Below are 27779 nucleotides of genomic sequence, written 5' to 3' on the forward strand. Positions count from 1 at the left end.
GTCACAACGGCAAGGAGCCTCGTATAAAAATTGGAGGATGGGACGGGGCAGCAGAGGGGCAGCAGCATCCAGAGCCAGGGCATCTCCAGCCCGAGGCCGCGGAGGACATCACCTTTGCCTGTGGCAAGATTAGTGGGAAGGTTTTGGGCAGGACTTGGACCCTCTGGCCAGCTTCCAGAGTGGATGGGCTGTCAGGCCTGTGCTGGTTCTTCCTCGATCTGGGACAGTTTGGAGGAGGGTGTGTCCGAGGAAGCTCCATTTGCCTGTGGCTGAGGCTCCCTTTGGCGTTTGGGGGCTGGTGGTGGTGGTGGTATGGCTGGGAAGAGGTTACACCCTTCAGAACCCCAGCTTTGAGGAGCCTCCTGGCAGGCAGGAAGGTGAAGCCCGTGAATGGGCACAGACCCTCTCCCTTCTTCCTGGGGGCAGTGCTCATCATACCAGCATTCAGCCTGGACCTACTGTTCCCCTGGCTCTGGAGAGAGGACTTGGGGGTGGGGGAGAGTGGCTCAGCCCTATCTCTGGAAGGGGAGGGGTCCCTGTTGCTCCCTTTGTCTGGGTCTGCCTCTGCCAGTGAGGGATGGTATTTTCCCTGGCGCTGAGCATATGGCTGCACAGAGCCCGCCAGAGGAGCAGTGAGCCCCGCTGGGCAGCTGTGGGGACACAGTCGGCTCAGCTTTCATCCACATCAGAGCCTGCCCGCCCCAAGATTATCCCCACATTCGAATGTGGCTCCAGCATCTCACTTGGTTTTGGCCTTCGCAGATGGACACTGAGCAGAGAGCTTGGCTGGAGGCCAAGAGTGTTGACCTCTTTGCAAGGGAGCCGACACCGGGAGGCACAAACCACAGGCCTGGAGAGCTTCTACAGGCCAGAGCCTGCATTCTGAATCTGGGACTTTGATTCAGGCGTTGAACCCTGGAGCCAAGAGCTTGGGTCTGAGAACCTCCAAAGGGGATCCCAGAGCTCAAGACCTCAAACCGGAAGCCTAGAGCCCCAGTGTGGGGGAAGCCTGGAGCCTGGGCTGGCAGCAAGTTCCTTTGGTGGTTGGGAGCCCACCCTAGAGGCAGTTGGGTCAGGCCAGGTCTTGCTGTGTGCTTGTCTTGCTCACAGAAGTTTGGACTGGACTCCTGACGGTGTGGCTGCTGTGCAGGGCCAGGCCTGGGCAGCTGGTGCTGTCTTGGGGGACTCTTCAGTACTGTGGTCCCAGGGGCAGGGTTCCTTCCCGCTGTCTACCTTGTCCCTCAGAGCTCTGTCCTCAGGAACTGTGGGGGCTCGCGCTCAGCCTGTGGTCTGTGCCTCCAACTGTCTTGCGGCCCCTCTTCCTCCAGCAGAGCCCCCTCCGCAAGGCTCAGACCCAAGAAGACCTGCTGGTTCTGGGCCTTCAGGTGCAGGAGCCCGGAGGAGCCTTGGCTGGAGGGTTCTTGTGGCTCTGCCTCTGCATCTTGCTCGCTCTGGGACCCGCTGGGCATTGCCCCCTCTGCTACAAAATGGGCACGAGCATCCCTGTCTTCTCCATCATCCAGTGAGATGGCCCAGGATAGGGCCTAGAACGTAGTATTTACTCAGTAAATTTGGGTGCATGAAATGGTTGGGAGAGGGCTTTCTTACACGGCCCTTTCCTCTCTGTGTGTGAGCGATTTCCATTCTTAGTTTCACAGAGAAGCAGCTCTGTGAGGAGGAGACTCACACGGGGCATCACTGCAGAGCCCCACTGGGATCGCTGATCCAGGATGGCAGGCTGCACTCCTGCCTGGAAGGGACTAGGGAGTGGGGGTTTCCCTCTCTGAGGGGGAGGCCAGACAGGCTGGGCTCTAGGGTGGGACTGCCCTCACCTCACCTGCTCTTCCTGCCTGGAAGGTCCCACAGAAGTTGAACCTCCAGCTGCTCATGGAGGGCTGAAAACCCTCTGCTCTTGGCCTGGTATCTGAGAGGACAAGGCTACCAGGATGAAGCTGCCAGGGGTCCGTGTGCCTGTGTGGGGGGCGCAACTTCCAGCAAAATGGCACTGAATTCCCCCACCATAGGGCCACCTCTTTCCCTAGATGGCAGGGTTAGTAGGCACGTGGCTGTAACACTCCTGCTACCCACTTTGAGTCTACAAGTAGAAAAACGGACACAGATAACAGCCGAGTGGTCAGCAGCAGCCACGCGTGGACAGCCGGAAGTACGAGCAAGGTCCCTTTGGTCAGTGGCAGCCACGAAGGCCCAGGCTTCAGGGAGACCCCAGCTGGTGCCCTTGGGGTCGCCTGCCTGGTTTCGGTAATAAATAACATGAGGACCCAAAAACCAAACCAAAACAAAAAATACAACCAGTATCTTTTGGGGTGGGTGGTGGGGGACTGTTTAAATTATGGGCCTTCCCCGGGCCGCGAGGCGGTGCTGGGCGCGGGCGGGCGGGCGGCAGTCACCGGCACGTGTGCAGCTCCACCAGCCGCTGGCACTGCCGGCACTTGACGAAGCAGCACCAGTGGAACTTGCAGCTGCAGCGCTCGGCCAGCTCCACCTGTGCCGTGTGGAAGCCGCGGCCGCAGCACAGCAGCTCACAGCCGTCGATGGCCTTGGATGTCTTGTTGCACGTGCGGCCCCGCGTGCCCAGCACACCGCTGCGCATGTCCTGCTCGCAGAAGTCCGGGCTGGGCTCCAAGTACACCAGGTCCTCGTCGGTGTGTGGCTTGAACTGCGCGTTGCGCGGCACCAGTGCCCTGGAGGAGCCCACGCGGCGCGGCTCCACCTCGGTGGCACCATCAAACTTCTCCTTCAGTGCGTGGCCCACCTGGCGGAAGGGCGGCACGGCTCGCCAGCAGGTCTTGACCTCGCAGGAGCCCGACACCCCGTGGCACTTGCACTCCACCCGCATGTGTGTCAGGATGGCCTGCACGGGACCAGCAGGGGAGAGAGCAGACAGATGTCAGGGGAGGCTGTGGAGGGGCCGGAGGGGGCATGGCTGGGGGATGCTGCAGAATCGGAGAAAGATGCATTGCTAGGCTTCCTCTGTATTAAACACCTACTGTATGTTGGTGGGCTGGTAAGCTGTGTTGGGGACAGTTAAAGAAGGTACTGGCCCTGCCCTTGGGGCACTTACAGTTGCGGGGGAGAGACATTTTATTTTATTTTTAAAATATATTTTCATTGATTTTAGAGAGAGAGCCCCCTACTGGGGATTGAGCCTCCTGTATGCCCCCTACTGGGGATTGAGCCTGAAACCTGGGCATGTGCCCTGAGCATGCCCTGACCGGGAATCGAACCAGAGATCTCTTGCTTTATGGGTTGATACTCACACCGGCCAGGCAAGGGAGAGACATTTTAAAGGGCAGTGTCATATGAAACAGCAAGTGACAGGTGACATGATGGGGAAGAACACACTTGCATTGAATCTGCACAGGAACCTTGAGTAGGTATTGAGAAGGCAGATGGTATCTGAGAGAAGCACATGGCTTTTGCTACCACACAGGATTTAAATCCTAGTGTGCTACCTGTTAGGGGTGTGCGTGTGACAGGGATGGGACACACTCTTGTGCACACCAATGTGGTGGGATGTGTGTGCTGTGCAGGGGGCCACTCACTGCTCCTGCTCCCTTGCCTTCCTGGGAGGTGCCTGGTGCTGGTGAGAGCCTGAACAAATGTTTTCTGAGTGGCATGTGGGTAGGAGAGTGTTTCAGGGACCTTCCTGAGTCTGCCCCTGCCCCAGGGTGATGGGGGCAGAAGAAACGCCACGCTACCTTCCTGCCGGCCTCATTGTTGTGGAGGTTCATGAGGGCCCGGCTGGACGAGGCCCCCTTGCTCCTCTCCCGCACATCCACGAACGACTGTGAGAAGGCCACGCCGTAGGCGATGTTGTCCGAGCATCCTGACCACTGGAAGCCTGGGGCACGGGGGCAGAAGGGGCCACAGATGAGTGACGGCCAGGCCCCTGCTCTCCCACTCACGCCTCTCCACCTCCCGCACTTACCCTGGGGGCTGACCCCGTGTACTGTCCGGTCACAGCCGCACTTTTCCAGCTCCCCACTGCTGCACGCCCGTGTCACCGCGAAGGCCACACCTGCTGAAGAGATGGCGTACACGAAGGCCGCCTCCCGAGTCCCTGTGGGCGGCAGAGGGAGGGCAGGCTGGGTCCCGGGGCTCCTCCCCGCACCCTCCTTTTCAGAGGTGGAGGGTATTTGGGACCTGAACGCTGGAGGCCCCTGGAGAGATCTACCTTCCATGGGCCAGGAGTGACACTTCTGGTGATCATTCTCACTACGCGGATGCTGAGTACACTGACTGGATCCAGCATCCTGACGTGTGCTGAGCATGTCAGCCTCACAGCTCCTGTGAGGTCAGCACTGCCGTCGTCCCCATCCCACAGAGAGATCCGTCAGCTTGTCCCTGGTCACAAGGTACCCGGTTGAGCAGGCAGACAGACTCATCGCTGTTAGCTTCTGTGGGGTTACTGTCCTCACAACCCCTGCAGAAGGCTAGTGGTATTCACATTGTCTTTGACAGGCTCAGAGAGGAGAACTGACTTACCCGGACGACAGGGCTGTGACGTGGCAGGCTGGACTGCCAGCCCGCGGGCTTCCTCTAAAACCCGAGTTCTTCTAGCGCCTGTTTCCCAGCTCTGAGGGGTCCCCTGCCGCAGGGTCCTGCCCCGGCCCTTCCTGCTCAGGCTGCGCTCATCCCTGAGTTCATCTTGCTTCCTTATCTCTAAGAGTAAATTGTAATCACAGTGGCCCCTGCTCTTCACCTGGACCACAGCTAATGAGGACAGGCCCTCCTACCACTGGGCCCTTTATCTGTGCCATTTCACAGGTGGCACAGTGCAGGTTTGGGGAGGGGAAGTGATTTGGTCCTAGCACCCAGCGAGGAAGTGACAGGAGCAGGACTCAGACGCAGTCCGTCTGCCTCTGGGCCCGTCTTTCCCTTCTGCCCAGAACTTCTCAGAGGTTCTATTTTGGTGCCTGCCCTCGCCCCCTGCCTGAATGGGTGTTTTTATCCTCCTAGGAACTGTGCCTCGGGGTGTAGCTTCTGTGGAGCCTCTTTCTGGGGTGTGGGTGGTGGGAGGGAGTGTGCCTGTGTGTGTAGTGCAAGTGTGGTGCGTGTGTGCATGGCTGGCCGGGAGTGTGACCAGACAGGCCCAGCTCCTCTCCTGGGCCCTGTGAGGGCCTCTGTGTGCCCGTGACTGTCCTTCTGTCTCTTGCTGGAGCGTCTGTGTCCGCAGGAGTGGAGGGGGCAGGTTTTGGCCCCGTGGTTGGCAATTACCTCTGCGACACCCAGGCCTGCGCTCTCGGCTGCCCTGGGGAGCAGTTGCCGTGGTCAGACAGAAACAATCACCTCCTCTGTGCCCGTGTCTGTGGACGGGCAGCAGAAAAAGCGGAGCTGGGGTGGGGGCAGCTCAGGCCCTGGTGGCTCAGGATGCCCTGTTCCCGGTTCAGCCCCTGAACTGGGGATATGGCCCACCACCCGCTCTCCACTGCCCGCCCTCTGCCCTGCCCTGGCCATTTTGGGCCAGCATCAGGGGCCTTGGCTGGGGCCACCCGGGCCTCGACAGCCCGAGATGGAATCCTCTCCAAGTTAATCGAGGTTAATAGCAGGATCATGTTGGTTGGTTTTGTGCTGTGGCCGCCCAAAGAGAGACGACTTTAGTTTCTGGTATTTCTGGTATTTCCAGGCCTGAACCAGCACAATTCTTTGCCCCAAAGACCAGGGGGGAGGGAAAGCGGGAGATAGGGCCATGGGCCCCAGCTCTGGCCCGATGTGGTCCTTTCTCTCCCTTGCTTCTCATGGCTCTCAGGCAGCCTGGGCCCACCCCCAGCTCTGGCCTCACCACTTCCCTTGAGCGCTCCTGGCCCTGGGGTGCAGGGCGCCCTGAAAGGTTGCTCAGGGAGATCTCTGCCTCATTCCCCAAACCAATACCCATCTATCAGCCAGGACTCTCGGACCCCTTGCTCTAGCTTTGGGACAAAGATGCTATGGTTTTCTCGCTTGGGAGTGGGCCTGACGGAAGAGATTCTGGAAGGAAAATAATAATACAAAGAGCTAAAGCTTATAGGACGCGTACTCTGTGCTGGGCACTAAGCACTTGACATAATCTGTATACTCTTCACAACAACTCTATGAAGAAACCCTCAGTTTCCTCATTTTACAGCTGAGGAAACTGAGGCACTGAGTGGTGAAGCAACTTGTCCAACAAGACCCAGCTGGAAAGTGGTGGAACCGAAACTTGGACTCAGGCAGCCTGGCTCCAGTGCTTTCAACCTTGACATTATCCTGCCTCCGGGCGGAGCCCCTGGGTATAAACACCAGCCACTCTCGCCGGGCTGCGTGGCTCAGCGGCTCAGCATCGACCTGTGAACCAGGAGGTCATGGTTCGATTCCCGGTCAGGGCACATGCCCGGGTTGCCAGCTCCATCCCCAGTGGGGGGCCTGCAGGAGGCAGCTGGTCAGTGATTCTCTCATCATTGATCTATCTCCCTCTCCCTTCCTCTCTGAAATCAATAAAAACATATTAAAAACAACAAGAACAGGAGAACACCAGCCACGTTCTTACCACCTCCCACCTTCTTAGCACCTGAAGCCAAGAAGGACTTCCTTAGGTCTACCCTTCGGTCTCATGTGCTGTAGGACAAGTCCAGTTCCTTCCGTGGGTTCTTTACTGGGGGTGGTGAGCAGCTGGCCTCTGTGCTCAGCACAGGAGGCCCCAGAGGCCTGGAGAACGTGGCCAAGCCCCCGTGCCCCTAAAGCCAGTGGCAGTGGCTCCTCCAGCTTTTTCTCACGGGCCCTGGGTCCCAGCCCTTTGACTCAACTGCTGCGGCCCCTCCTGGCTCCGCCTCTTTGCTGGGTGCCAGGCTGGAGCCTTGCTGACTAGTGGGCACCTGGCAGCGACTGCTGAGAGAGGAAACTGCTGAGAGAGGAAACGGATTGCGGGGCGCCTGCGAGCGCAGCAGAAGGGAGTTCCCAGCCACGTGGTAGATAACTGCTGCCTGGGCAGGGCTGGCCTGTTCCAGCTGCGGGGAAAGACAGTCCTGACTTTGTCCTCTGGGGACAGCAGAGCCGGCCCAGGGCAAGGCAGGACTCTCTCAGGTGCCAGCAGCCGCCCTGCCACCTTCTGCCTTTCCCATAGAGCCATCTGCCCACCCCACACCCAACTCCTTTCTTCCTGCTTTTGCTTTTTCCCAGGGCACCTCCTCTGCCGGCGCCACGGGTCTAAATGCTATGTGTCCTCCGGTCCCGCCTCAGCGCCATCTTTCCCAAGGTGCTAGGTGCCTGGGGCTGGGAATTCAGAGTTGCCTTATGGATCCAGCAGTAGCTCCCCATTCTGAGGGCACCGGGGCCTTTGCATAGGCTATCTACGGCTCACAACCACCTTAGCAACCAGCTCTGCTCTCCAGAGGAAAAAGCGAGGCTCAGTGGCCTGTCTGGGGTCCCCCAGCCAGTCTGTGGCCCAGAGGGAATTGGAACAAGACCTGTCCGACTCAAGACCTGTGCTCTTCTGAGCACATCACCTGCGATGTCTCTCCCAGGTGTCGGGAGGAAGTGCATCCTGGCAGGAAGGAGGGTTTGGAGGAGAACCAGATGAGGCTGAGTTGGTCTGGAAAGGAAGCCTTGGGCATGGTGATCCCCCGGCACCAGGCGGTGTCCTGGTGGAAGTGCCATTCCCAGCATAACTCACATGTTCCCACAGCAGACTCAGTGGGGGTCCTAGGGAGTGGGCAGGACAGGCACTGGTCTCAGAAAGACATTAATAACTAGCATTCTCCATTCTCTCCTACCCCTGCTCCAGCCCGCCTTTCTAGTTCCCTGCTCTCTCTTTATTAAAAAAAATAAAAAAATAAAAAATAAATAAATATTTTAATTGATTTTAGAGAGGGAGAGAGATAGAAACATCAATGATGAGAAAGAATCATTGATTGGCTGCCTTCCCCATACCTCCATATGGGGAGTAAGCCTGTAAACCCGGGCATGTGCCCTGACCAGGAATCAAACCATGACTTCCTGGTTTATAGGTCAATGTTCAACCACTGAACCACACTGGCCAGGCTCCTTTGCTTTCCTCTCTGCAAAAACTCACTTTTTCTTGAAATCAACCTGTGTCTGAGTCCTGACTCTATCCCCTCCAGGAAGCCTCTTTGGATTCAAGAGATGATGTAGGACAGGGGGAAGAGGAGAGGCCTCGGGGCTGGACAAAGCGTGTTGAGACTTCCTAGTGGTGCGACCTTCCTCTCGGAGGCTCATTCCCCAATTGGAACATGCAGGCAGACCCTGCACTTCTCCCGCACTTCCCTCCCACCCACAGGCATTGCTCTCCCTGGCCTGCCTGTGCCTCGCAGTCCGGATGCGGTTGCAGAATGTTTTATCTTCCACGTGTCCTGTGGGTTTGTCTGGCCTCTGTAGCCAGATTAGAAGCTCCTGGGACCAGGTTGTTCCTCATACTTCTCCTCCAGCCCCCAGCACCCAGCACAGGGCTCGGCACAGAGCAGGCCCCTCACAGCTGCTTGGAGATAGGGGTGGGGTGGGGAAAGAGCAGGGCGCTCGCCAGGCAGGCCTGAGATTGAGTCCTGGCGCTGCCACTCCCCGACGTGAGCCATCAGCTCTCTGCCCATAGAATGGGGCTGTTGCCAGTACTGACCTCGGCAGCTGGCTCTGGAAATCTAGTCAGGTAAAGTAGGGACTGTGCTTGGTCTAGTCGCTGGCACATAGTGAGTGCTCAAGACACAGTAGCTATTGCGAGGATTATTTTTGGGTGATTGGTGCCACTTTATTCCTTTGCCAACAATGTCGGTGGGGCTCGCACACTCGGGAGGCCAGTCAGCTGACCATGTCATTGCCTTTGGGCTAAAGGCTTCCTTAGGGCAGAGACCCTTCCTTCCTGCTGCTGCCCCACCAACGTTCACCGACCACCTGCTGTGAGCTGGGCCCATGCCAGGCACTGGGGCTGCGGAGGTGAATTCACCCTCCAGGAACTCCCAGTGGCAGAATGTTCCAGAAATTATCTGATGGCACCAGAAGTCTGGCCGGAGAGGTCACCAGAAGGAAGGCACGTTCTCACCCTCCTTAGGTCCAACGTCATGCAAATATTGAGGACAAATATGAGAATACGGGTTTCAGTGAGTCACCGCCCTGGACTGAAAAGCATTTCTTTTTCTTAAAGCTTTTTTTTTTTTTTTTTTTTTTGGTAATATATTTTTATTGATTTCAGAGAGAAAGGGAGAGAGAGAGAGAGAGAGAGAGAAACATTAATAGTGAGAGGGAATCATTGATTGGCTGCCTCCTGCACGCCCCCTACAGGGGGTTGAGCCCACAACTCGGGCATGTGCCCTTGGCCGGAATCAAACCCGGGACCCTTCAGTCCACAGGCCGACGCTCTATCCACTGAGCCAAACTTGCTAGGGAAGCATGTACTTTGTAAATCCAGCCCGAGGCTACAGCCAGTGAGGTGTCCTAGGTGATGCTAGATGCGTGGGGATGGAGAGATGGGCCTGGTTTTGGATCCTCTCTTCGCTAGGGCCAGTGCACCACATCCCCGCCCAGCCACAGCAGCCAGAGCCCGAGGGGCCTCAGGCTCACTGCGTCCCTTTTTCGGGACAGGAACTTGATGAAGGTCACAGAGAGCCGTACAAAGAGGCAGGGAGGCCCGGGGCTGTCTGCAGATGGAGGGGAGAGGAGAAGAGGAGTCTGTGTGCCTTTCCCGCCCTCTCCGCCCTGCTCAGGGCAACCTCCAGCCTTCCCAGACTCACCCTGTCCATTCATTCAGCGAGTATTTCTCAGTTACCTGCGCTGCAGGCGCTGCTCTGGGCACCAGGATGAAGCAGTGACTAAAAAACGGAGGCCATCCTGCATCTGGCCCTTAATGCCTGCTCAGCCCAGAACTGCCAATACCTGGCCCCATTCCTGGCTTCCCCAATTTTACCAAATTTCCAGGAGATTTTCAGCCTAGAGCACACAGTTTGGCTCTTACTTACACACTGTCCTCACCAGTCACCATTATTTCACCATCTGTCTTGCCTCAGTAGGACAGAAGCAGGGTGGCCGCCGCTGCTGGGGGTGGGGAGAGTGCAGGCTTGGAGGCTGGGAAGCCTCAAGCAGTCAGAGAGCCCGAGGGGGCATCTCTGTGGGAGCCAGTGAGCCCTTCAGAGGCATCATCTCGCTGAGTCCTGACGGGAGGCCCAGGAGGTTGGTCTGGGATTGTCCCTATTTTACAGGGAGCAGGACCGTGAGGCCTGGAGCTGGAAGGACCTCACTGGAGATGTCACAGCCAAGAGTTGGCAGGTCCCGGAGCCCCTTTCTCAGCTGTGAAATGGGAACAAGGCTGCACACTCTCAGAGTCAGTGCGATGTGATGCGGACAGCATGCAGGAGGCCCTCAACAACCCGGGGCTCCTGGCTCGGGGGCCACCTGTCAGCTGTGGCCTCTCCTGGGTCTGAGGTCATGACACCAGCCAGGCAGCTCATGAATGCGGTACTGGCCAAGCCCCCCAACCCCCAGAGCTGCGGGCTGTGAGGGAGCCCTGCCCGGGCCGGCTGCTGCTGCTGCCGCAGCCAAAAACGACAACAGCTGGTGATGACGGACGGCTGTTCTCGGGTCAGGGTCTCCACTAAGTGCTGCCATGCATGACGTCACCGAATCTTCGCGACGACCCATGAGGTAAGTACACCTGCCGGGCTCGCTGACAGGTGAGGATGCCGGGGCTCGGAGGAGTGAAGTCACTGCCCAAGGTCATGCTTGCCACGCGCTCCCTCAGCTGCCTCATCAGCCCTGCACCTTCTGTGAGCAGCACTGAGCCCTCGGAGGGACAAGTCCCTTCTCTCGTGGAGCCACATGAAGGCTTTTCCAAGAGGAGTTGTACTCAGGAAGAAAATGAAAGATACAAAAGTGAGGAGATGGATGGAAAGGAAGACAGACTCCTGCAGACACGACTGCCCGGGGTGCTGGGCCTGGGGGGAGGGTACCCTGCCTCACGGAGGGGACTGGACGCTTAACTGAGCCACTCCAACTGTAATCTGGAGCAGGTTCCAGCCACACCCGGTCGGTTCTCAGTGTCTTCCCAAACTTGCTGAGCGAGGACTGGGCCCTCTCCTTAGCTCCTGTCACAAGCACAGGCGAGGAATGGGGTCCCTCCCGGCTGCAGGCCAGCACTGACCTGCCTTCCAGTCCCTGCCCTGACCCGCTTCCTGTCATTGGAAGACCCCCATGGACCGTCTCCTGCATCCAGGCTCGGCCATGTGCTGGGTACTACCTTTGCCTTGGAAGAGCTGGAGGCTTAGGGACTGGGGCGTGGGGTGGGGAGACAGGCTCACGGTAAAGTCTAAACTTTGTCACGAAAGCCATGTGAACACCAATGGTTTAAACAAAAGTGTGCGTGTGTGTTTTGAGAGAGAGAGAGGAGAGAGAGAGAGAGAGAGAGAGAGAGAGAGAGAGAGAGAGAGGAGAGAAGGTGATAGAGGCAAATGGGTTAAAAATCCTTTGCACTATTTTTGCAACTTTCCTGTAAGTTTGACATTATTTCAAAACAAAACATTATATATATATATATATATATATATATATATATATATATATATATATATAAAAATGGAAAACCCGAGCATGAGCTAAGAGTTTCAGGGCCAGGAGGAAAAGCAACCACCTGCTTGCGGAGCTGGGAAGACTGGGGGAGGGACCTGCTGAGCTGGTGGAGAAAGAGGACTGCGTGTTGGGGTAGAGGACACAGCACGTGCAAAGGCCCGGGGGTCTGAAAGGGCCTGGCACCTGACACCTGCGGGTCTACCCACTAGACCACCCCAAACCGCAAGCACCTCTGGGTCAGAGGGGCTTCCCATGCTCAGGGTCTGTTACTGGAGCCTCGTCGCACAGGCAGCCCGGCCCTCAGCAGTGGCACCATCGTCCCGGGAAATCCTCCACAACCAGCGTCTTCTCCGAGCAGCAGTGTCCAGTCATGCCAAGCATGATCGTGCCTGGTTGGCCTCTGCCAGCTCCCGGGAGAATGGCTTCCAAATTTCTATCACAGTTGGTTTCCAACAACATCCAAACGGTTTGCCACAAGCCCAGCAGCCCTCGCTGTCCAGGACCACAGGTGCCAAGACAAAGGTTGGCCCAGGCAACGCCTCCTGCTGCCTGAGCACGTCACAGGGCCCCAGGGGCCGCTGGTGGCTCCGGAGTGTCAGTTTCATGCTCAGGAAGTAGAGAAAGAGGCAGCTGGTTCACAGCACTTCCTCGAGGGCAGAGCTGACCCGCTGGCTCTCAGGGAGCCTTCCAGTTAGCTGCATGGCACGTTCCCTCTGCCCTGGCCCACCGTCCTCTGGCTTAGTGCCCTCTCCCATTCCTGGGCCCAACGGAGGGCTGACCTTCTCGGGGAATGCTTTCTCTGAGCCCAGCCCTGGCCAGAGGAGGGGTCCACCCTGTGCTCCCACTCCCGTGTCCCCCTCCATCCCAGCGTTTTCTCACGTGGGTAAGAGCGACACCCTGGAGCAGGATTTCGGGGCCTGCGTCCCGGCTCTGCCACTTCCTAGTTCTGTGACTTGGGGCGAGTTACGTGCCTCTGTGTGCCCCCATTTCTTCTTTTGTAACACGGAGGCCTATTTTGTAACCAAGGGCCAGGGGAGTTAAAACACTTCGAACAGTGCCTGGTCCCCAGTGAGCGCTGTCGGTGTGCAAGCCACCACCCCTACTGAGCTGCGGTTGACTTGACTGAGAGCCGAGGAGGCAGAGCTGGTGCTGTTTATCCCTGGTCTCAGGGCTGGGCACGGCGAGGCTCGGTATGGGTGGTCAAAGGTTCAGGTGAATGAGATGGGCTAGCCTACCAGAGGCTGAGTGCCAAGGGGCTGGGGGTCAGAGGCCCAGGTCTGAGTTCTGATTCTGCTGTTCACCCTCTGAGGAGCCTGTCTGAGCCTCGCTTTCTTCCTTTGTAACACGAGATGGCAGCTCCAGGGCTGTGGGCGCTGCACACTGAGGAGTGCTGCCCACCCAGCATGAAGGACCGCCGCCTCCTCTGACGGCCCTGCACCGCCCCCCCCCCCCACCCCCGCCTGGATCAGCACCCAAACAGGGTGCTGTTTTTGCTTGATAAGAGACTGAACAGTCCGGCCACTAGCGAGTGTATCATTCCCCACCCAAGGAAATGGCCATCTCTCCCGGGGCCCCCTGGCGGAGGGCCCACACCCCGCACCGCTGCCCCAGCACCCCCGCGAGCCCCTCCCTCACCTTGCGTCACCACCTTGCCGAAGACGGGCAGGGAGTCGAGCGTGGAGCAGTTCCAGCGCCGGTTCCGGAACTGGTACTGGCATTCCTCGATGGCGAGCTGGGCGCCGCGGCGCACCGAGTCCATCACCTCCAGGTTCCGCTTGCACATCTGCACCTGCCTCTGGATCAGGCCCTTGAGCTTCTCGCACGTCTCCTCCTCCGAGATGCTCCCCACCGAGGACAGCTTGGCCAGGTACCTGGGGAGAGGGCGGTGGGGGTGGAATGCGATGCAGAGCCCCCTCCCCCGTCCACGCCCAGGACGAGGCCATGCCCAGCCCAGGTCTCTGGGAACCGACTTGTCCCAGCCTGGGACCTGGCTGCCAGCTTCTGTCGGATCCAGTGACAGGCCCTCTGGCCCAGCTCTTGGGGCCGGAGACGGGAAGTGCTGTCTCCCACGACAAGGCCTCCGCCTCAAGTTGGGCAAAGCAGGCAGAGCCTCATGGGACCGGGGTGGTCCCAGCCCCTGGGCTCCCCCATCTTCCTGCTGAGATGCCTACTAGCTGGGAGTCACTGTCTGCTCTGGTGTTTCTCTTTCCCATCCCCATGGAGCCCACCTTCTGGCTGCAAATCCAAGATCCTCAGTGCCAGCCACATCCCAGGGCCACCAGATGGAGACCAGCATCAGTGCTGCAGCCCTTGGGGATGGGACAGCGAAGGCAGGCAGGGCTGGCGGTGGCCAGAATGCAGGCCACGAGGGGGATGTGCCCCAGGTGACAGACAGCAAGTGCCAGAGCCGAGCCTCCACCTCCTTCAACCTCCAGGGCCTTCCTCTTGCCTGTCCTCCTTCTGAGGGGCCTAGGAAGGCTCTGTCTCATCTAATGACAGACACGTTATGATGTTGACCAGGAAGCAAGGGGGCTGGGAGCAAGACACAAACATGCTCACGAGGATGGGAAAAGGTCCTGTGAGGAAGAAGGGATCCTCTCAAGGGAAGGAGGAGTGCATTAACTGAGCACCTACTAAGTGTCAGTTATGTTTCAGAGAGGCAAAGTGACTGGCTCAAGGTTACCAGGTTTGTAGGGATGGAACTCATTGGAGCCCAGGTGTGGGTGTCCGCATGACTTGTGCTATAACTGCTGCCCTTCAGCCTACCCCCCACCCCAGGGTCCCTGCCACATAGTAGGTGTACAAGTGGCAGTCTAATGATGGGAGGAGAGCTGATGGTGACTCTGGAAAGCCCCCTCTCCTCTCCCTGCCTCCCTTTCCCACCTGCTCAGTGAGACATCCATCTTCTCACCTCTCAGGCAGGGTGGCCTGGGGTGCCTGTTGGGTTCTTGGGGGAGCAGCAGAGCACAGAGAATCACAGACTTAAGGAACATGCCCAGACAGGGGGTCTGGTTCAGACCCCTCATTTTATAGGTGAGCACAGACAGCCTTCCCGTGGCCTCCCAGGAGGAAACTCCGATCCTGCCTGTATCCTCAGCCTCAGCCACACAGACCTGGGGCTCAGAGCAAGACAGCCAGTGTCCTTCTGCCACCACCTCTACGGGGACCCTTGGCCAGCAAACCGGGTCGGGGGAGCTTGCTGGGGTGGAGGTGAAGATGCTGTTGCATCCTACAAGGGAAGCCGCAAATTTCTTGTCCAAAGAAGATTTAAGAGGGGAAGGGGGCCATTTTGGGGATTCATTTTCCCCATCTGTAATGTGGGGAAGATACCACGGATCCTGGCTAAGCCAGAACTGTTGTCAGAGGCAAAACGGATCTTGTATGTGGAAGATGGTCTGACGCGAGCCTGAGGCAACGGGGCAGGAACTCAACAACTCTTTGCTGAATGAAGGAGTGAATTGTTGAACGGTGACCACAGAGAAAAGTACACAGAAAGCCCTGTTAAAATACGGGAAGTTTTTATGGTGATGATAATAAAAAGAGTGAAATTTTTTGGTGTGTTAATCCTCACCTGAGGATATTTTTCCCATTGATTTTTAGAGAGAATGGAAGGGAAGATGAGGGGGAGAAAGAGAGAGCGGGGGGGGGGGAGAGAGAGAGAGAGAGAGAGAGAAAGAGAGAGAGAGAGAGCGCGCAACATTGATGTTACAGAGATACATCCATTGGTTGCCTCCAAGCCTGCAAGCCAGGTACGTGTTCTTGACTGGGCATCGAAGCCGAGACCCTTTGGTGTGTGGGCCGACGCTCTGCCCACTGTGCATGCCGGCCAGGGCAAAATGTAATAGTGAACTTTTATGGCACTTAGTGAGGGGGCTAAGTACTTTACTTACATTATTGCATTTAGCCTCGCAGCTAGACAACAAACTCTCATTTTATAGAGGAGGACCCTGGGGCATAGACAGGTCAAGCAATCCGCCTTGTGTGCAAAATCACAGGTCGTGAGAGGTGGAGCCAGGATTCGAACCTGGTTTTGCCTGATTTCAAAGCCGCTGGTGGAGACATTGTGGCTCAAGGACTAGGACTGACAGCAGCGGGCAGAAGCTGCTGGGAGCTGGGCTCGTTCACCCTGAGGATGACGGCCAAGGTGCAGTCGGCACTGCCTGTCGCCGCGCTCCCCGTCCTGGAGGTGTGCGAGCAGCAGCTGGATTCTATTTGTCAGGCATGTGGGTTGGACCAGGGTGATGGCTTTCAAACCTGGCTGTGCACTGAAACATTTGTGGGTTTGCTGAAAGCGCAGGTGCCTGGGCCCCACTCCAGGTGGGCATCTGGGCTTTTAACACGTTCCCAGGAGCAGCTGTGAGGCCAGGCTGGCATTGGCCTGCAGAGCACTTTAGGGGAAGCTCTTGGGTAACCAATGGGGGTGCTTCCTTCGCAGCCGGAGGGAGATGTGGTTCTGGGACCCACTTTCCTCCTCTCTGCAGCATCAGCCCCTGGCTGTGGGGCCTGACTGAGTCTGTCTTTTTTTTTTTTAATCTAGAAGTGGAGATAATGGTTCCTGTCCCAGAGGGCTGCTGGGAGAAATTAATGTGATTTGATGTGGGTGCTGCATCTGGTTCTGAGCTGGGCGCATTGTGGGTGCGCAGTGACTGTGAGGATCTCTCCCTTCCCTGGCAGCTCGGGTGAGAGGGAGGTGGGTGGTCTCGGCTGAGGCAGTCCAACCTCCCCTTGCCTCCCCGGGCCTCCCCTTCCTCTCTACCAGGTCCTGTCTAGCGGATGCACAGACTGGTAGTGTCCTGGCAGATGCTGAGCCTCTGAGGACACAGGGTGGGAAGATGGCTGAGGGGCAGGGAGAGGATGGATCTGGAAGGCGAGGGGACCACTTGGCTCCTCAGTGGGGCCTGCGTGCCCCCTACCTCTGCCAGCTGAGGGAAGGGGTCCCCTATGCAGCTAGTCCACCTGGCACTCTTGGCCTGCAGGGGGCGCCAAGCGTCCGGCTACTGGCTGTGGGCCAGGTCCACGTTTGGGAGGCTAGGGGTGAGGGGACAAGAAGTTGGGCCTCCAGTTGGATCCTTTCCTGCTCAGACCCAGGGCTGGCCTCTTGGAGAAGAGTGGGGGCCCCTATGTCCTCTGTGACATGGGGGACCAGAGTTGGCCTGTCCCCATCTCAACCTGTGCTCCCCTGCATGGAGCCAAGGGCCAGGTTGGACTGCTGGGTCCTGGCTTCTGGTGAAGGGAGGTTCAAGGCCAGGGGTTGTCTGGGCAGGGGGAGCAAGCTAGGGAGGCCTGGCTGAGCCACCAACCCACTGTGTAACCTTGGGCAAGTCCCCGCCCCTCTCAGAGGCTGTCTCCTCATGGGTACAGGTGGGTCTGTGTGGCCATTCCCACTGTCAGAGTTGGCAGTGCTCCTTCTACGGACTGGGATGGGGGGTTCCAAGCCTCGAAGGCCTCCTGAGAGATGGCGGTTCTGCCATTGAATGAGACGTGAGATGGACCGGAGAGGCCTCCTACCCCCTCCCCTAGGCTCAGGGCTCCAGGAGGGGAGATGGGCTGAAATAACAGTAGTAGGGATTTAGGGGTGAGCTGCTAGGCTGCCAGGGCCGTGAGTCACTGGGACAGCTTCCAGGAAGAAGCTGAGAAACCTCTTCCGTTGAGGCGTGTCCCTGCCCCCATGGCTGGCACCAATGCCCACCACCCCTGACTTTATCTGGCCCAGCAGCTGTCCCCTTCCATGCCACAGGAGCCACAGCCCCACCCCACCCCCACCCAGGTTCTCCCAGAGCCCAGCGTCTTGCCTGGGAAGCACTGGGTGCGGGAGCTGGAAATGGAGTTGGAAATGGGGTGGAGAGAGTTAGGACCCTGGGCATCCCCTGCATTTCTTGCTTGTTCTGGTATCCTTAGGGTGTCTGGCTTCATTTTACAGATGAGCAAATTGAGGCCCGAAGAGGGGTAGTGACTCACTCAAAGTCACACAGCTAGTGCATGGCAAAGTTTGGAATACAAACCCAGCTCTGACTGGGACCTCTCTGTTCCCCGTCCCCTTGTTGTGGGGCTGCCCCATTGACAGCTACAGGAGGCTGATGCCACCCTCAGTGTCATGTCCGGCCCAGGGTCTCCCCAGCGCCCAGCACAGGGTGCAGCACACAGAAGGCGTTGAATAAAAACGTGCAGCTGCACAGAGGGCTCTGTCCTGACCAGAGGACTCGGGGGAGGTAAGAATGGAGTGTGTGGGGCTGAGGGGCCGCAACAGAGACAGCTTCTGCCTTTCAGTTTGCCGAGGGCTTGGAGACCCTTAAGGGCCCACCTGGTCCTGCGGACCTCAGGAAACCCCTCTGTGCACCTTAAGGCAGCTCAACCTTTCCCCCAGAGACACCCATGCCACTTGCTGACCCTGGAGCTGGGCTGGGCTCAAATGTCGACTGCACAAGCCATTTCTGGGGGAGACAGAGAGCCTGGGCATGATCAGTCTTGGCTGCCGCCGGGCTGGGCTGGCCTGCGGAGGGCCTTGACCATCCCTGCTTTCTCTCCGGTCCTAGCTGCATTGCCCCAGTTTAGGCTTCTTCCTGCCACTGCTGAGCACAGGCTTAGCAATCTGCCACCTGCTGCCCTGGCCACCCAGGACTCCAGCCACAGCCGTGCCATCGATCAGGTTACCCCACCACCCCAGGCTGCCCCGGCGGCTGCTGCCAGCCAGCTCGTGCCCCATCTTCTCAAACAGGGGCTGCAGGTCCTTCAGGCTCCTCCCAGGAGGCCCTCCCCGCGCCCGGCCCGTGCCTGCAGCCTGCAAGGCTAGAGGGCCCTGGCCCTGCCAGGGAGATCAGATCCTCTCGGCCACCTGCTGTTTTCATTAGAAACTAAAATTAGCTGGGCTTGTCCCAAGCTTTCCCAGGTTTGCTTGCTTTTTTAAAAAAATACACGAATTCCTGGAGGAAAATCCGCACCTCTCCGACTCCTCCCCGGCTCTTACCCTGCGCGTCCAGAGGAGAGGAGACGGGAAATAGCTGGGGCGTTTGGGAGGCCAAACAGATCAGTGTCATGGGTCCTGGCCCTGCGGGTGTCCAGGTGGGGGCTGGGACGCTGGCCCAGGCCTCTCCGCCCCCTCCCTCTGGCCTCCCTGCCTGCTTGGGCCACATTTAGAGCCTCCTCAGGAGCGGTCCTGCCCGCAACACCAGCACCAGCAAGGAGGGCCGAGTGGGAGGGAGGAGGAGCCCGACGGAAGCAGTGTGCGTGCTGAACAGTGAGCCGCCTTGGGAGATGTGGGCCGATGAAGGCAGCCGTGACACGGAGCCCGTGCAGAACTGTGACCCCCACCACGCCCCAGTTGTTCAGAGCTTTGAACCTTTCTGTAGCCATGGTCTGAGCATCCTGCTGGCCTCTCCCCCATGGCGCCCCTGTCCCCGCCACCCTTATCCCTCAGCGTGGTAGGCAGTGTGGCACACTGTGCAAGGGAGATGGCCAGACTGGGTCAGACTCCCATCTCTGCGATACTTGAGGCAAGCTAGTGAACAGCCCCGAGCCTCGGTGTCTTCATCTACAGAATGGGGAGAACAGTAGTTCGTATCTCAGGACGCTCAAATGCATTACGTGTTCACATCGCAGGCACTCTTCCCTGTTGGCAGCATGATCATGTTATCATCATTATTAGAATGTTTACTATCATCGTGAGCATCAGCCCCACCATCTCAAAGCCTCTTCATCGCTGCACTCCCTGCTGGACCCTCAGACCAGTTCTGCTCATTGGTCTTCTTTGCTCGGTGCCGTTGGCTCTCTGAGTCCTGGGTTCCTGACACTTTTTTTTTTTCAGCTGAACATACTTAGAGGAAGACACGCTCCCATCGGGAATAGTGGGTCACTTCAGCCTCGATCCCAACTGCAGACTTTGGACAGAAACTCCAGACGGAGTATGTAGAGTTGGGGAACCTGTTTTCCCGGTGTTTCTGGGCCATCAGATGGATCCTTCAGGGCCCAGGAGTATGAGCGATGGGATGGGGGGGATGGTGCTGTTAGGAGCTGGGGACACTGAGGTGAGGCGGGCAGGGCCAACGGGTGTCCGGGACAAGCTCAGGTGTGCCCAGGGCATTTGGAAACGGGTTGTAGGACTAGATGACGGGAAGAGAGGCACCTTAGGTCTCTGTCACTTGTGCTCTTCAAACAATAGTCGTGTGCTTTCATGTATCCGTATGGCATCCATGTAGGGTTGCCCAGGTGGGTATTATCCCCTCCATTTTACAGATTAGGAAACTGAGGCTCAGAGACAGGTGTTCAAGGCCATGCAGCCAGTCAGGGGTGGTCAGGACTTGAAAATAGGTCACTCTGGCTCCTAAGCCTGGCCCAGCCGACTGGGGTCCAGAGGTGGCCCAGGCACAAAGGCATGATGGTTCGGCACCAGTGACTGGAGGACGTGGCTCCATCTCCCACTGATGGGCCTTCCAGAGCCCATGTCTTTTCTGCACCACAGAGAAGGCCCGGGGCTGCTCAGGGGTGAGGGTCCTGGGGAGGGAGATGTCTCAGTGGGTACATGGCTGCCTGGACAGCATCTGGGACTGTGCTCTCTGCAGCTTGTGGGGTCACGAAAGAAGTTGCTGCCACTGGCCTGAAACCCCTGGAGGGGCAGCCCGTGAGGAGGGCGGGCCTTGGAGATACTCCCAGTGGTCGTGGGGTAGTGGGTGCTGCCCATTTTAGCATGACCAGAGTCCTCAATGCCCAGGCCCAGTTCTCTTGGCTCCGAATGCATGTCCTCAGTTGGGGGGAGATGATGGCCTCCTCTGGAGCGCAAGTCCCCACTCCTGTACCTCAGGGAATCCCCCGCCCCCCCTTCCTGTCTCCTGGGATTCCTAGCTCCCTTTTCTCCCATCCCCAGAAGATTCAGCAACCCCATTTCCTGTCTCCTGGCTTCCCAGTTTCCATTACTCCCATTAACCTGGTGTCCCAGCTCCTCACATTTCATTCCTGAGGGCTCTGTGGCCCCCCACTTCCTGTTTGAGAGATGACCCCACTCCCCCATTTCCCTCTCACAGTATTATTTTTTCCCCCCAGGGGAGCTGGTGGCTGACTCAGGGCTGGGAAGTGGCCACTCAGACTTGAGCCTGGATGACCCTGGGCTGTGCCAGAAGGTACGAATTTTCCTTCTCTCCCTGGGGCGGAGAGTGGGTGTCAAACTGAGGGCACTCACTGACCTTGCCTTGTCTCCTAATTTGCCAGCAGAGAGCTTCTCCCTCGCAAAGACCTGCCCAGCCTTTGTCCGGAGTGCCTTCCTCGCCCTTGGAGCCACTGAACCGTTGATCTGTCCTCCCTAGTTCCACCGAGGGAGCCTGGGGGTGGGGAGTGGGGATGGGTGAAACCCCAGCTGAGCTGTCCAGCACCGGCCTCCTGGAGTGAGGCTCGTACCCTGGTGGCTCCAGTATTCTAGTGAGTTCCTTGGCCTTGATGGGTCCCTTCTAAAGGCCCAATCCTGGGAGACTCTGTGGGTAAACCATACCCCCACCCCAATGGGCAGATGGGAAAACCTTGGTTCCTTTCTTGCTCCAGTTGCTCACTGCCTTCTACCCCTGGACCACTATGAGTGGAGGAGGTGACTGGCCAGGGGTGTGGGGCTGAAGGGCTGCTTTCATCCGCTGCAGGGAAGGTCCTGGGAAGACAGGAGACCTGGGATGGAGTTCCAGCGCTACTACTAATGTGCTGTGTGACCCCAGTGCCACGCCCAGAGCCTGATGGATGGATGGAGTGGGTCTTTTTTTTGTTTTTGTTTTTTGTTTTTGGAGTGGGTCTTGACAAATTAGTGTTTGCCGTGACAGAATGGGGCACAGCAGGCCCTCCCCTGCGTAGAGGCTCAGTGTCCGGGGAGGGGGCTGAGCGGACCACCCCCGAGAGCCCCTCTCACTCTGATGGCTGTGATTCTGTCCCCTCTGCCTGGGGTGCCAGCACAGCGGGGCATCCTTGATCCAGAGGAATGCCCAGCGGTCTCCAGCTCTCCGGGCAGAGTTCCTGGGACCCAGTCCTGTGTGATGGAGCTTGTGAGCAGAGGGAGAAATAGGGTCTGAAAGGACCATTCAGAATCACAGCAGAAAAGAGGCCCCGCTGGTCTCATCAGCAATTTCCTGCTGCTTCTAATGGGCCTCTGCAACGCTCCCTCCTGAGCTGCGAGCTGTCAGGAGGCTCCCCCCTCCCTCTTCCCCCCTCCCTACCTCTTCTCAGACCAGGTCCCCTCCACTGCGGGGGTTCTGACTTGGCCAGGGAACTCTTAAAGATCCATTTCCAGTTTTCCAGGAGATGGGGGAGGGGGAGAGGGGTTTGGATGGGGAAGGGGAGTTGGTGGGGTCATGGCAGGGAGCGAGCCTTCTCCTGGGTTTGGCTGAATCACAGAAGAAGCAGTTCAGGACTCAGAGATAAAAACCTGGCAACTCCTGTGGAAATCTGGACAGCAACCATGGGGTCGCAGCGTGGCCTTCCAGCGGAGTTTGCCGAGCAAAGCAGCGGGGGCTCTCGCAAGCATGTTTGGAGTGGGGGTGACTGGAGGGGCCAGAGGCGTGCAGCTGTCACCCTCCTTGGTGGTTCCCTGGCTAACTCTGTGCCAGGCTGGCTCAGGCCAAGTCTTTCTTCCCAGAGGGAGGAACAAGAATTGGAGGCTTGGTGCAAATGCTCAGCTTTCCAAACGCACCCACAGGGCCCGAGTTGGGCGAGTTTCAACAGGTTTGGGGAGCACTGTCTTGTCAGATGCTTGCTGAGTTGCTCAATTGCTAATCCAGGGTTGAGGGAAGAAAGTCAAGCCATATCAGACAGCTGGGTTGTGACTGCTGCCTGAGCAAACCCCAGGGGCAGAGCCTGGTCCTGGGGCCCTGCAGTGGAGGGTGAGGGGGAGACAGCGCTAGCCTGGCGCTGAGGGGTGTGCCCTAGCTGGGGAGCTGAGGCCAGAGCAGCAGATCTGCTGGGTGACAGCCACACTTCCTGACACCCACTTTGGCACATCTTAGCATCACCTGAGGCTCAGGCAAGTAGAGCGGAACCTCCCTCCTTCTCAAGGTCTCTGAAGACAGGGCATCATTTGACCACAACTGAAAACGCTCTGGAAGGAACAAGCCCTTCCTTCCTTTACCCATTAGATGGTGACTGAGCCCCGACGGCACGTCAGACGCGTGTCAGGTGCCCGGAGGTGTTTGTGCCTCACCTAGGCCCCCAGATGCTTATAGCCTTGCAGAAGCAGCAGCCGTACTGCTGGATGGTAGCTGTATATGATACAGAATGGTTGAGGGGATAGAGGCAGGGGGTTAAAGACCAGAAGATCTGAACATGTGAGAGTCAGTCAAGTTGAAGTCCTGCTTCTGACTTTCAGGATGCCCTTGGGGAAGTCACTGCACCTCTGGCCTCCGACGTGGGACTGAAAAGAATACAGTCTCCTTCCTCTGAACAAGGCAGGGGAAGAGGTGATGTGACTCCAGTAGGGGAATGGGTGTGAAAGTGCTTTGTAAACCCCTGATTCTCAACCAGGGTGACCTTGTCCTGCTGGGGACAGCGGGCAATGTCTGGAGACATTTTTGGTTGTCATCTGGGGGGTTCCTACAGGCTTCTTAGTGGGTAGAGGCCGGGGATGCTGCTGAATATCCTACAATGCACAGGACAGGCCCTGACTATCAATGGGGTGACTTGAGAAATCCTAGTGTCAGCTGTAAAGGGCTGTGGGCGTGTTAGTGATGGCGACTCAGTGCCCAGAGCCCTTACGAGGAGCTCCCAGGGGACGGGCTTTTACTCTTTAGAAGGGAGAGCGGTCTCCTTTCCTGCAGGAGACTCGGGGAGACAGGCCACACCTTTACCTGTGGGGCTGGCACTGACATCTGGGCTGGTTCTGTGCACACCCGGAGTGCCAGGCCTCACTCTGCCCATGGCCAAGGGAATCACACAGCCCGCGGGCAAGCAGATGCACGGGAGCTTGGCTGGGAGGTGCGCACCTGTGGGAAGTCAGATCCAGTTGAGCCACGTGATGCCTCCCCCAGCGGCACCCAACGGCTGTCCCAGCCACAACTCCTCGGGCCAGCAGGCCTTGCCTGTGAGCCAGGCTGGGCCGCCCTCACTCTCTGAGGCTCTTGCAGGGGCCCTGGCCGAAGAACAGGCAGGTGGCAGCCTAAATCCCACCTGAGGGTCCTGTGTAAGATCACAGGACGCGGACAGAAGAGTGTGGGGTAAACAGGGCTTGGGAGCAGTAGCCTGAAGGCCTGTTGTCTCCATTGTCCCTGTAAACAGGGACACGACTCCCATCTCACTGGCAGCAGTCCTCAGCTTCCAGCAGCAGCCATGCCATTGCTTTTGCTGTGCCTGGTGCTGTGCTCAGATGCTGCATGCGTGGCCCCTCTCTTGTCTCACAAACCCCCAAGAGTGGGTGCCATTTTGCCGATGAGGAGCCTGAGGCTCAGAGAGGTGCAGTAAGCTGTCCAAGGTCACTCAGCTGGTCAGTGGCAGAACCAGGATGGAACTGTGGGCTCCTGCCGTCCCAGAGACCCAGTTCTGAGCCGTTCTGCTGGACTGTCTTTGAGTGCAGCACGGGCTCCCTGCCCTTGCCTAGCAGGTCTCTGCTAGGACCCCGGCTCAGCGCACCACTGCTTTCCTGCAGTAAATCCACAACAGTGAGATCTCAGCTTGTCTATTCTCTGGCTCTTCCCACTACTTCCACTTGGGGTTCAGTTGAGGACTGCAGCCCAGAGGATGGAAGAGGCCCATCCAAGGCCCCCAACATGTGGGGCAGAGCTGGGACTGGAACCCCAGTCTCCCAACTTCCAGCACAGCCCTGTTGCTTGGGGGGAACATTTAGAGACATTTCTGAGCCCAAGTCTGTGGCCAAGTGCAGGCGATCCACCGATGGACTGTTTTCTTCTTTCCACCCATCCCTCCCTCAGTGGTGGGAGCTGCCACAAGCTGTCAACTCACTCCGGGTGCCAGACACAAGTCTAATCAACAGCTTCCAGCTTCTCTGGGCTTGCCCAGGCCTCAGGCTGCGGAGCCTCCCCGCTCCAGGCTTCCTCCTGTCCAACAGCTGCACGCAGCGGGACACCTGGCCTCCCTGCCAGGCCTTCTGAGACAACAGACAGCACCGGCCAGCCAGCCACCCCCGGACTCACGCCCGACTCCAGGTACTAGGAGGGGAGTGGACAGCCAGGCCTTGGCCCTCTGAGAGCCACCTCTGGCGTGGCTCACACTTGAAGGACAGTGCCAGCCACCATGCCTGCCTGCCTGAAGCTTTTCCTTCTAGAAGCAGCTTTTGTATCAGCTCCTTCTGCTGTTGACCAGCTAGGTGACTTTGGGCAATTACCTCCGTGATCCCCAATTTTCTCATCTGTGAAATGGGATTCAGATGTTTCAGGGTTGAGAGAGTACAGTGGGAGCTATTATGATTATTATTCTTATTGTCACGATTCAACCTCCAGGCCAAGTGCCCCACTTCGTGACTGCTCTGGCTCACACTTAACCCTTTCCTCTGCCAGCAACAGCTCGTACACTGCCCCACCCATTCGTGGTTTTGCCTGTATCTTGTCTTTCTCCCTAGATCCCAAGCTCCTAGAAGTCCAGCGATGGAGGGTGATAAATTCAAGGCAGATGACCCAGTCTTGAATGTGCCCAGAGATCTTTTCTCTATCACAGCCTCTCTGGTTGGGTTCGGGTCCTGGGGAGCCCCCACTCCTTCTGCCTTGGGTTGAGCAGAGACCCTTGGCTTTAGGCCTGAAGCCCAGGGTGGCACAGGTGTGAGCGGGGTCATCCAGAGACCGCTCCGTGGCAACCTGAACCATCCCCGTAGCAGAGAACAGGTTTGCCAACCTTGCTTCTCCCTCTAGGCCGCCCTCCTCACCCCCCCCACCCCTCCCGCCACGGCGCCAGCACCAGAACTGAGCTGTTGGAATTCCCCACGGTTTGCGTGACCCAAAGCTGGGGCCGGGATTTTGGGCTTCGATGTGACACCACCTGGGACCCACTGGTTCGACTCTGGAATGGCTTCAGAGAAGGGGGTATGTCACTGCCTGGGAGTCAAAGCACCTGGGTTCAGTTCCTAGCTCCTGGGGCCTCAGTTTTCTCATCTGTAAAGTGAGCCCAAACGCTAGATGCTTTTCAAGGACTTTCCTCGGTGGATGTTATTCTTTTCCCCGAAGGCCTGGGTCAGACCCTGGAATTACCACTTCTCTCTCTGCCCTTTCGTGACTATGCTGGGTGGTCAGACCCCGTCCTCACTCTTCCTGATGCGCATGCTCACTGTGGAGACCCAGCTCTGAACCAATGCTTTCAAGAGTCCGCTCCAGGGAGCCCAGGCTCCCCCAAGTCCAAGTCAGCTCCCCACCTCAGCTCTGTGATTCATACCCACTCAGGGGGCTGGTCTGCAGGGGGCAGTGGGAGGACGTGCTGATGCCCTGGTTTCTGTACACTGTGCCACTGCCCCTGAAGTGTTAATCAAATTAAAGCTCCAAGAAAAACAAAAGCTCTGCAGCCACTTCAGGCGGCCTCAGCGTCCTCTCTCCCAACAGCTGGGAGAATTCCACATCACCTCCGTCCCCCAAGCCCTGGGTGGCTCGGACCCCAACGAACACTCTCTTCCAGCCTGCAGGGCCGGGACTGGCCGTAATGACCTCATAGCAACAGCCATTGCACACTGGGGGCAATTTCATGGGAGATATTTGTTCTTTGGTCTTGATGCAGAGAGAATTTTTTCCTCTTCCGCTGTCTCCATGGAAACCCCAGCTACACTGTTGGCTAACCCCCTTCCCACCTCATGCTTTTCAGATCAATATTGGAGGCTGGCTCCCCACTGGCTGCCCACAGAAGATGCGGGCAGCGCTCTGGGCCAGCGTTAAGCCTGGAGCCTGGGGAGCAGTCACTGAGGGGGATGGAGGAGTCGGGGTCCTCTTGCTTCCCTGTGGACTCACTCAGCCAGGCTCATCCCTTTAGACACCCTGCACCGCCCAGTCAACCTCTGTCCCTTCACAGGGAGTCCCCTGAGTCAGGGCTCCGCAAGAGAACGACAGACACCAGCAGTCACCAATCCTCCCTCCTCAGGCGAGACACCGAGAAGTGGGGGGCTGTTGTCGTTCTTAAGGGCTCCACGTTGTTTCTTCCTGCCCCAGGGAGAACCAAGACTGGCCAGCGCCGGCCACCCGCTCGCGGAGGCCCTGTGTCCTGGTCCCTTCTCTCCGTCTATCCCTGGCTCCCGCCCCCCCAAGCAGAAACAGGTCTCTGCACGCCTCCAGCCCAGCCCGCAGCGCGGCGCGCGGAGCTCGATCCTGGACGTCTCAGGATTAACCTGCTACTAGGACCCGAGTCCTTCCCGGTGATGGACTTCCTCGGGGACCTGTCAGCTCGGCCCGGGCCATCCCGGGGTCCTCCCCGCGCTCGCACCCCTCGCGCTCTCAGGCGCCCCACGCCGCCTATGGGTGCGGACGCCGCTGCCGCCACCCCTGTCGCCTCTGGGCTGGGAGCTGAGCGGGCAGGAGGGGTGCCCAGAGGGCGGCCGGGACAGAGGAGAGCGCGAGCGAGCCTTGCGCCCCGCGGCCGAGACACCTGCCGGGCGCCCCAGCGCCCGCTGCCCCGCCCCGCCCCGTCGGCCCCCCGCCCGGCGCAGCCAGGTCCCAGTCGGACTTACAGCCAGTTGCTCGCGGCGGCCGAGAAGACGGCGAAGACGAGGAGGCGCAGCGAACGCAGGCAGGAGCGGGGACTCATGGTGCCGCCGCGGGCGCCCGACCCTGGGCAGCGGCTGGGGCCGCGGGGGGCCTCCCGTCGGGGCGGCAGGTGGGCACCCCACGGGCGGCCTGGGGTGCGGCGCCGGGCGCGGGCCGGGGCGCGCGGCGGGGCTCTGCCTCCGTGCCTGCCGGCAGCCCTGCCCGCTGCTGCGCCCGCTGCCCGGCGCGGACCAGACTGTCAGCGCCGCCCCAGAGCCGGGATGCGGCTGCGGCGGCGGTGGAGGCGGGCGGGCGGGCGGCCGGGGGGGCGGGCCGGGGGCGGGCCGAGGATGGGGTTACCTGGGCGGGCCCAGCGGCCCGGGACACCCCCCGGGGGCGGGCCGGAGCAGCGGCAGTAGCGGCCGCCCTGGCCCGCGGGACTGGGCTTCTCCGGGGTCCTCCCCGGACCGGCGCCCGGGAGGACTGGGGGCCCGAGCCCTCTCCAGGCACGCCTGGCTGCGTGCCGCCTAGCCCGCCGGATTAGAGGCGCGGCGACCCAGCTGCCTGGTCCCCGCCCGGGCCTTGGGGACAGGCGGGCACAGCTCCCCCAGCCCG

At 58.8% G+C, this 27779-nt stretch overlaps 1 protein-coding gene across 1 annotated transcript; it reads right to left on the minus strand.

Moving 5' to 3' along the window:
• On the minus strand, nucleotides 1-27450 carry WNT4 (Wnt family member 4). The gene is made up of 5 exons (XM_080655974.1): nucleotides 27149-27450; nucleotides 13177-13412; nucleotides 3950-4081; nucleotides 3720-3862; nucleotides 1-2872 (listed from the first exon to the last, which is right to left on the minus strand). Exons 1-5 carry the CDS (start codon nucleotides 27223-27225, stop codon nucleotides 2405-2407), a joined length of 1056 nt encoding a protein of 351 aa, XP_080512100.1. The 5' UTR covers nucleotides 27226-27450; the 3' UTR covers nucleotides 1-2404.
• Nucleotides 27451-27779: the final 329 nt, after the last annotated feature.

The sequence above is a fragment of the Plecotus auritus genome (assembly GCF_963455305.1).
Source record: "Plecotus auritus genome assembly, chromosome: 2".
In the NCBI taxonomy this organism is placed as follows: Eukaryota; Metazoa; Chordata; class Mammalia; order Chiroptera; family Vespertilionidae; genus Plecotus; species Plecotus auritus.